Source organism: Ochlerotatus camptorhynchus, unplaced genomic scaffold (genome assembly GCF_037179485.1).
Source record: "Ochlerotatus camptorhynchus isolate MF236.1 unplaced genomic scaffold, CSIRO-AGI_Acam_v1.1 ptg000212l, whole genome shotgun sequence".
Lineage (NCBI taxonomy): Eukaryota > Metazoa > Arthropoda > Insecta > Diptera > Culicidae > Ochlerotatus > Ochlerotatus camptorhynchus.
The window spans coordinates 1,250,106-1,259,555 of NW_027040702.1; the positions used below are offsets into that span (position 1 = coordinate 1,250,106).

The following is a 9,450-nucleotide window of genomic DNA, read 5'->3' on the forward strand; positions in this document are numbered from 1 at the left end:
CACTTTACTTATTATTCCTAATTTCAACATCTTTCACAAAAAATCGCAACACATTGAAGCCTATCTGAAAGCTAACTTTTCTAGCTATCTTTTGATTACTGAAAGATAGTCGGTGGATGTGTTCGTCATATGTTTTGTTTAGTCTAAATGTGAAAAAAAGAATATTTTTGCTATTTTTTTATAAGAAACTGTCACTTAGAACAGTGCAGACACTCTGTTTTACCTTCCATTTGACGTGAAATAAGCCGAGGAACTTTTGTTCTGAAGCAACCAAGTTGAAAACACATTATTTTTTGCTATATTTGATCAAAACAGTAACAATAAACATTACGATTTTTTTCAAAAATGTGTGGTATCGCTACACTATAACAACCATAAAAAAAATGTATAATCAACAGAACTGCACAAATCATTCAATTTAGGATACTCTTAACATGTAAAAATGATAAAAAATATTGAAATAGAAATATATCAACTAAAATTTTTGAGGTTTTGGCCAGCCAGGAACCACTGTGCACCGGGGTTAACCGAGTAGAACGCGACGCTGGGAGCTAAATGGCTCAAAAATTGAAGAGACGATCAGCGAACTGGAAGCGCCAGTTAGCTGAGGTAAAGTGAGGTGCGTAATGCACAGACCCCTCCGAAGTAATACGACAAGCGGTTCCGGGGGAAAAAGGGCAAGGCGTCCAAGGAGGTTTTAGTGCGGTGAGAATCCCACACACCGTGTCACCGCGACCGTGCGCCCGGTCCTCTAGCGGTGGCATGATGACCTTTTAAAGGTTTCCAAAAAAACACTCTGTAAAATTGTTACAAATTCTAGGACCCCTCGCTCCCTCAAGAGAGGACGTATATTTGAATCACCCCTCAGAGTGAATGCATTTTCCTTTCCTGATGATGCCTCTTTGACGTCTACGTCCTTGAAATGAATGAACTTAAGTTTTTTTATGTTTAGTAGTGTTGAATCGAAAGTGTCGGCGGCTCTGTTTTTCCGCCACAACCGTGCACTAGTGTAGTGAGCGGATGCAGTTCCTACAGTGATCGTGTTCCGTGCAGATAATAATGCATCAGCTGACCAACAGAGCTCAGGAACATTACCGTTTTTAGAACCAGACAGAACTGCGCCCACGTTGGACATTTTCTTCGCCACCGGAATTGTACCAGGATGACTAAGGATTCGCAAATAAGCAGCTGGTAAGTGGACCTATATGGTGTAGTGTAGTAGTGCGTATGCAAAGCAAGTATGACGACAAATTCAAGACTAATCATGTAATCTTCTATACTGATCATTTGCGCAAAAAATAGCGATCGTTGCCCAAGGCTAGTGGCTTTTGGTAATGTGCTGCTGGATATTAGCGTAGAACTGCATGACAGCAAAATTCTCAAGGATTTCGATCTGAAGGAAGATGACCAACGGGAAATTCCAGCGGAGAAGCTGGCTCGATTGGGGGCTGTTGCCGTGGAGACGTAAGTGTGATAGGTCAATACATTATGGGTGCCTGTTTTGGATCGAAAGTAGCTACTGCCGCAGCACATGAGGTTTATTGCGAATCAAGGAAAAGAAAAAAAAAAACAAGTTGATACTGAAGCTAAGTATAGTATTAACTATCTAGCTTCAGTGGATAGAGAACCGCAGCAGCAGAAAAGCAGTGCTGCTGCTTCGTTATTTGAGTTGGCGTGTAGGTTTTTTTTATTGCTGTTGTTTATTTTAGATGCGGCAAACCGAAATACAATCCTGGCGGATCGGCCCTGAACACGTGCCGAATTTTGCGCGCATTAGGCGAAAAGAACGTGATTTTCTGCGGTGCTGTTGGAGCAGACGAGAATGGAGAAATTTTAACGCAAATTTTAAAGGACACTTCATTGTCCACTTGGTAAGATCCGTTTTATCGATATGATGAGTAGCTTGGTACGAAAGATCGGAATTTATTTGTGTCTTACAGTATCCAAACATTGCCGGAATATTCAACCGGCACTTGCATCTGTCTTATCAGTGGTGATAAACGAAGCCTTAACGCAAACATTGGAGCTTCGTTGCATTTCAAGAAAGAGTTTGTAATGTCACGTTGGTGTCAAAGCAAGATAGGTAGCTGCACGTCAGCAGCACATGCCGACGTCGATGAGGAAGTTCGCATTTTCTACGTCGAAGGGTACTTTGTGCCGGAAAAATTTTTCATTTGCAAGCACATCTACGAAAAGTACTGCAAGGGTACTCCAAACCTTTTCGTTACCAATCTGAATGCAAGCTATATTCTGCAGAACTATACTAAAGAAATGCAATATCTGGTTGAACAGGCCGATTTGGTTTTTGGCAATCTGACCGAATTTGTGTCGCTGGCTGAGATCTACGAGTGTGACACCGTAGACGATTTGGCTAAACGTCTAATTCGAAAGTATTTGAAAATCAATCGAGAGAAGATTCTCGTCGCCACCGACGGTTCCCGATGCGTTCGATTCTATCACGGCAACGGCAGTGCATTCTATGCAGAGTCCTACCAGGTTCCGATAATTCCCAAAAAGGCCGTGATTGACACGACTGGTAAGTGTTGGCGCTGAGATGGCAATACAGTTTCTCATAAAATCTAACGCTTGATTTCCTCCAGGTGCCGGTGACTCTTTCGTCGCTGGATTTTTGTACAAATACATGCACGGAGAATCTCCCACGCTGTTGGACTGCATTCGGTATGGTAGCAAAGTGGCCGCCAAAGTAATTCGACAGGTAGGCTGCAATCTGCCCTCATCGCTACCGTCTTCGCCAGTGAGCGTCATGGTGCCGCCAGCTGTAGAAGAAGCAGAAACGAAACTCGCTTAAACTTGCCGAGCTACTTTAATCTTTCTACATCCTTTAAGTATCTTATTGCCCTGGGAAAGGTGTACTTATAGTGTATTATTTAGTTCCTAAGAGTTAACGGTGTTGTGTGTAATTTCATCGATCTGATGTTGTAAGGAAGGTTATAGTGCGATCTCATTTTAATCATCTTTAGTTCTAGCGCAGCACAACAGCGGTTCTGCTAAATACACAAAATTTGGAATAGGTTTATAGGTCCAAATTTCATGACATTTTAATGCCGTTTCGTTATCAACGTTTATAAGCCTCAAATATGCAATCACTGGTAAGCAAGCCACACTCGTTTCATTACATCATCAAAATATTTAATACATATGGCTGTTGATTACATACATGGTAAACAAAGTATACATAAATGGTATAATTTTTATCCGAAATAATCATGGTCCAATGGCATACCTGCCGTTGTCAGGCATCTAACGTTCAGTGTCTGCTGAATATTTATTTACTTGAATAGTTACCCATCTTCATGATGGGGATCGGGAAAAGCTTGTTTGAGTTGATTCGAATTATCTTGTTGAATTAGGAGTAAAACCCTATATCCTTTTCGTAATGCTTACACAAAGTTCAATACAAAAAATACTGTTTTCGGCACAAACAATCTAATTTTCAATCGAGATTTGTTGAGATTGAATGCTTTTGGGGTGGAACCCATATGGTTCATGAGAAATGTAGTTTTTGGAGCCGGCCTTTAATGGTCGTTAATAATGGAGATAATTCTCGAATATTTCAGAGCAGGCATAACGTAATGTAACGGTAACTTTTCATTCTTCGCTTGGTCGTGTTCGAACTATTCGAACATTATTGAGTGCGTCGATTTACACTCAGGCAAAAATAGCAAATGATTTTCATAAAATCCATCTTATGAAGCGAGTTTTTATTATTTTTTTGTGCTTTCATAAGATTCTTATGTAATTCACACGATCTGAGCGAAATTTATACGACACAACATTATTTTCCATACGTTCCGCACATCCATTTCATAAGCGCTCTTATAAAATCCGTGTGTCACATCAGTGTGAAAAATCATAAGTGCTTCGTGAGAAAAAGAAAAATGGCGACCGAAAGTAATTTGTTGTCAGACCTACCGAATACTTCTTCCACTTTAAACACAAATTAAACAAATTAACATTTATTACACCGAACCAGCAAAATGTATTGCAGGTTCGGTATTATGAATGTTAAACATGCTCCATGTATTCATAAACTTAATTCCATTAGAGTGTCTTATGAAATTCATAAAATAGATTAGATGTCCGCTCATAAGATTATCTTATGAAAAATTCTAGACCATAGTATGAAAAAGAACATCAACGCCACTGACGTCATTTCATAAGAACTTCTTATTTATTTCAAAGTGCTCCGAGCCTCCACGGTACCTCAATACTAAATCAGAGTTAGAATGAATGGTGTTTCTGCCAAAAGAATTGTAAAAATACCACTGATTTTGACTCCACTTGACTTCAAAAATGCCTCCGACTTTGACCCGACTTGCATATTGTATGACCTCTAGTGGACTTGCACTTGGTGAACTTGCACTTGGTGGACTTGCACTTGGTGGACTTGCCTTTCATATTAAATATATGCAATAATGTAAGAAAATTTCACTCGGTCTTCTATATCTCTACCAGCTTTAGAGGACAACATGAGCTTATTCGTTTTCACTTTCAGATATGTTATTGGATAGCGATATTTTAAATAAACATTTTGTTAACAGTTAGGCAAATTCTGCGCGGCGTGTGAGGTTAGGTAACAGTGAAGTGATGGTGAATGACAATTGTCACCTCGGGTGAGTCTCCGTGCTAATCAAATGGAGAGTCACCTCACCCGAGGTGACAATTGTCACTTCACTAGTAACATCGAGTCACCTCACCTCACACGCCACGCAGAATAGGCCTAATTGAAAATTTTAACTTGAAATTGTGCACCGAGGTCAATAAACAACTGGAATAACATTAAGAAGACCTCCAAGTTACTATAAATACTGTCCTGTTTGTATCTAGAGCTCAGCATAGTCACGTGGGCCGTTTACTCCTTAAGAGCAAAAACCATCGATCTTGCGGACTTCCTCCGCAAGCATACCATCGACGTGGGCTTCCTCACCGAGACCCACCTCAAGTCTGGCGACAGTTGCTGCTTGTCGGACCACAACATCATTCGGCTTGATCGTACCAGCTCCAAGGGGGGTTGTTGATGCGATCATCGTCAGGAAAAGGGATAAAATACCGCAGAGTGTCCCATATCTTCTTCTTCTTCTTCTTCGCATTTCAAGCTTATTGCATATCGCATATTAGCTTATTGCGTGCTCTCAACTTAGTGTTCTAGATGCACTTCCACAGTTATTAATTGAGAGCTTTCGATGCCTGTACCATTTTTGCATTGATATGATTGTGTGGCAAGTCCAATCATACTTCTATGCCCAGGGAAGTCGAGAAATTTTCCAACCTGAAAAATTCCTAGACCGAACCGGGAATCGAACCCAGCCACCTCCAGCATGGTCTTGCTTTGTAGCTGCTCCTCTACCGACTGAGCTAAGGGAGGCCCCAGAGTGTCCCATATTCGCACCTCTATTATCGAGGCCCTTGGTGTGGAGCTGGAGTCGTCGACTGGATACGTCCAGTTCATCGTCGTCTACTGCCCTCGACAGTGTGCCGCCAGCAGTGGACTACCGGCTTAATTCAAGAAGGAACTGTCCACCATCACCCGAACCGGTTCTCGCTTCGTTAATGGAGAAGATCTGAATGCTCGCCATGAGACCTGGCGGAACGGTCGTCTGCTGTTCGACCACTCGCAGCATGGGCTGTACTCCGTTTTATTCTCGGACGAGCCAGCATTCATCTCACCGGCGGGCAACCCATCGACGCTAGTCCTGTGTCTGACAAATACCGGCTTATCCAAGTCGGTAGCCTTGAACGAACTCAGCTCCGACCATCAACTGGTGGTGACTGAACTGAACTGCTCCAAGTCTGCGCAAGGACTACCATCGCGTAAACTGTGCCCAGTTTGGACGCGTGGTAGACAGGCACATCATCGACAACCTGCCACTTGACACCGTGGAGGACATCGACCGAGAGTTGTGGAGGACATCGACCGAGAGTTGTGAAGGGTAAGTTTATTATCATTGATTCCCACACCCCAGTCTTGATTCGCCTGAGAAATATTCGTAGACGCCAGTTCCAAAAAACCGCCCAACAAACATTGGAAGCAGAATAAAAGCCTATTGACCACTTTGTCAAGCAGTTTTGGTGTGACTTTCTACCAGCGATTTCACAAAACTGGACAAACTAATTTCTATTTTTTTGTGAAACGCACAAATGTTGGCTACTTTTCTCGATGTTCTAGAAGAAAAAATCTCAAAATAATATTTTATTTCAAAGTTCGAGTGGTAATAAACGTCATTTTAGCTGCTCGAATGAAGAGGTTAATTCAGGTATAAATATACATTTTCAGCTATAAAATTTCTTATCCAGCCTTTAATCCAAACAAATTGTTGGGCGGAGATCTAGCGAGGAAACGTGAAATGGCCGATCTGAGCAAGGAGATTGCTTCCACGAAAGTTTCGGGCGGCTCGTCCAGGTTGCCAAGGTCCTAAAGATGCACCACAGACCCATTCCACCACTCAAAGATGAATATGATGACGATCGGCTCATAATCACCCCTCAGGAGAAAGCAAATGCGATTGGTGAGCATATTGCCAAATCGCACTTGCTTGGCTTCAACATACTAAGTCCGCTCAAAGATCAGGTTGTGCAATGAGTACTCCTTGTTTCCTCCCCTTGTGCTATCCCTCCGGAGGATAGGATCTCAGTGGAACAGATTTGCTCATTGAAGGCCACGGGTTCAGCATGAAGGTTCACTTTCTGCTGGCTGCTGTCTTCAACAGATCCTTGGAACTGCACTACCGGGAAGCAGGGTTGCTTCCATTCACTTGCTATAAAATATTGTTTTTAAAAATTATGAAAGCATTAGATGTTATAATGGTAATTAGTACTTGTAAGTTACAAGAACAGGTCGTGAAGTATGTGTTTGACACATAAAACCTGTCAATATGGCTTTCAGTGCGTCACAATCAGCGATTTCACGATTCGTGAGCGCTCACTCTGAGTGAACGCTCACGAATCATAAGATCACTGATTGTGACGCTCTAAAAGCCAAATTGACAGGTTTTATGAGTCAAACACACACTTTACATCCTCTTCTTGTTACTTGCAAGTACAACATATCATTATATCATCCAACGATTCCATAATTCCGAAAAACAATTTTTTATAGCAAGTGAGTGCAAGCAACCCTGCCGGGAAGGACCCAACATTAGCTTCAAGCTATAGACCGATCAGCCTCCTTTCTGCGCTGAGCAAATTGTTCGAGGAACTTATTCTCAAGTTTGTCGAGGAATTCAACTTTCTCCTACCGGAACCGTTCGGGTAAGGGCACTCCACAAACCATTAGCTAGTGCGGGTGATAAATAACATCCGAAGTAACAAGGCTGTATCCTAGTTCACAGCCATGGCATTGTTAGACTTTAAGAAAGCGTTTGACAATGTCTGGCACTTTCCTTTTTCGGTAATTTTCTCGATTACCGAAAACATTACCGGCCGTTCAGCTGTTGAGAATTCGGTAAATAAATTACCGAAGTCGGTAATTTTTTCTAAGTGTGCCCGTAACTACCTTCAGCAAAGGTCGTTCAGGGTATCATTGAATGGCTGCCTTTCAGACACGTTCTCCATCCTAGCAGGTGTTTCACAAGGGGCCCTTTGCTTTACAGCATCTACACTTCCGACATTCCTCCGACATTGATACCGCAATAGCCTTCAAGGGTAAGATGCCTCGCGAAATAACAAACAAGCTCCAACGATGTCTTGCGCCTTTGCTGATTATGCCACCACATGGAAAATCAAAATCAATGCCTCCAAAACTCAAGCGATCATGTCCCTCCATCGGCAATAGCCCAAACTCAAACCGGCTTCATCTTATACTGTAATCATAGATGGCACAAGTGTAACCAGTTGGTTACAATCCGTGGATTTTCGTTTGTATGAGTTGTTGTTGTTTGGAAAATTCACGTATTTTAATCTCAAAGACAGAAGGCAACACACAGCAGCGAGAGGGTTAGTACCGCTGCAAAAACACTCGAACTATACTAAAGGGAGGACAATCGTAGTCTTAAGCTAAAAATGAAGAATGATCGGCAAAAGGCATGCTAGTGGCCATGTTCTAAAAGAAAAAAAAACCTTCTAATTGGCAGAAGTAATCAGGCGTCCGTGTAGACCGGTATCGTGAAGTGTAGTGCATATATAATACAACCCTCCCCCCTTGTGGGGGTGGTTTTCAGTGCTTTTGTACATTTTGTACACCTCGTACCTTAAATAAAACGGTTTTATACGGCTCGGCTCGGAAGTCAAGATGGCTTCCGAGCCTAATAGTAAATGATCCTCGATCGTCCGTCAGGGACCTCAGGCCGGTGGCCATAATTACCAAAGAGGTTCCCGTCTCGGCTCGACCAAAGTGGCCATGCCACGGTCATCCGATGCCGTCAACGACGGAAGACGCCTGCCAGTCAAACGAGCCAGCAACGCCTGCTGAGCCGTATGTGGCTGATGAACGCCACCAGATCCGCCATTCTCCCAAAGCTGCAACAACACTGTCTGCAGCCCGCGCCGCAAGTTTCCGGCCACACGGTAGTGCAGGAGCAGCCGTGTGGGCCAACGCCAGCGTCGCGACGCCGTAGGAGATCCCGCTGCAGCAGTGAGTACTAAATTTTAAACCCTCGCATACACGCCACATATATGTGAAAACCCACACCCACACGCCACAGAAAACGGAAATAAATGTTAGAAAATGTGAATGTTCCCGAGGGGGGCGACTCTATCTACGATGCAGGAAAGATTGTGGTTTGCTGTGGCTAGCTGCGCGTACGCTGAGTAGATAGAAAGTTGATTGGTGACGAGTCTAAAACTTTCCTGCAAAAAGATGATGCGCGATGTAAGTAGATGCGTGAAATGAAAGAAGATTTTTAGAAGATTGATTCGCTTATGTGAGATTTTTCGAGCATCTAGAATTGAGATTTAGATGTGTCGCCCCCCTCGAATGTTCCTGCGTTTCATACTTTGTCCGCGTAGCCCCTCCGCATACCCAGTAACATGCCAGCCCTGCTAAAAAACTGATAATTTGGCAAGGGATATGCAGCTGCGGAGCAAAGACAAAGTGTTCGTGACGAATCAGGCGATAGACTCGAAGCTGTACAAGGAAGAATGCCTCAAAAACCGCAAAAACACCCAACTGCCCGCAGTTCCGGCCCATCGAGAGATTTTGAGCAATAATGAAGCGGAAGCTTAAGAAAAGTGGAAAAATGGCTCGGGACGCGATTCAGATGTGCCAAGGAAATTGACTCCGGAGGTGTGCAGCGTTTGATGGGAGGAATAAAGAAGAAAATGCGAATTTTCATTAGAAACGAAGAGAATAGATTTGTATTGATATTTTTTTTCCTAAACGTACAGTGAATTAATTACCTTTGTTTTGATGTATTAACCTTATTTGTACGTCAATCCGTTACCGAGATACAGATGATTTTATTATTCCAGATTCTAAATGGACATAGATTTAAT

General features: G+C 42.8%; 1 protein-coding gene across 1 annotated transcript; it reads left to right on the forward strand.

Annotated features, from left to right (window-relative positions):
* Positions 1-943: 943 nt before the first annotated feature.
* Positions 944-3,202, forward strand: Adk3 (Adenosine kinase 3). The gene is made up of 5 exons (XM_065224513.1): positions 944-1,191; positions 1,303-1,464; positions 1,710-1,871; positions 1,941-2,536; positions 2,601-3,202. The coding sequence occupies exons 1-5, from the start codon at positions 1,163-1,165 to the stop codon at positions 2,807-2,809; spliced, it is 1,158 nt and encodes a 385-aa protein (XP_065080585.1). The 5' UTR covers positions 944-1,162; the 3' UTR covers positions 2,810-3,202.
* The last annotated feature ends 6,248 nt before the right edge of the window (positions 3,203-9,450 follow it).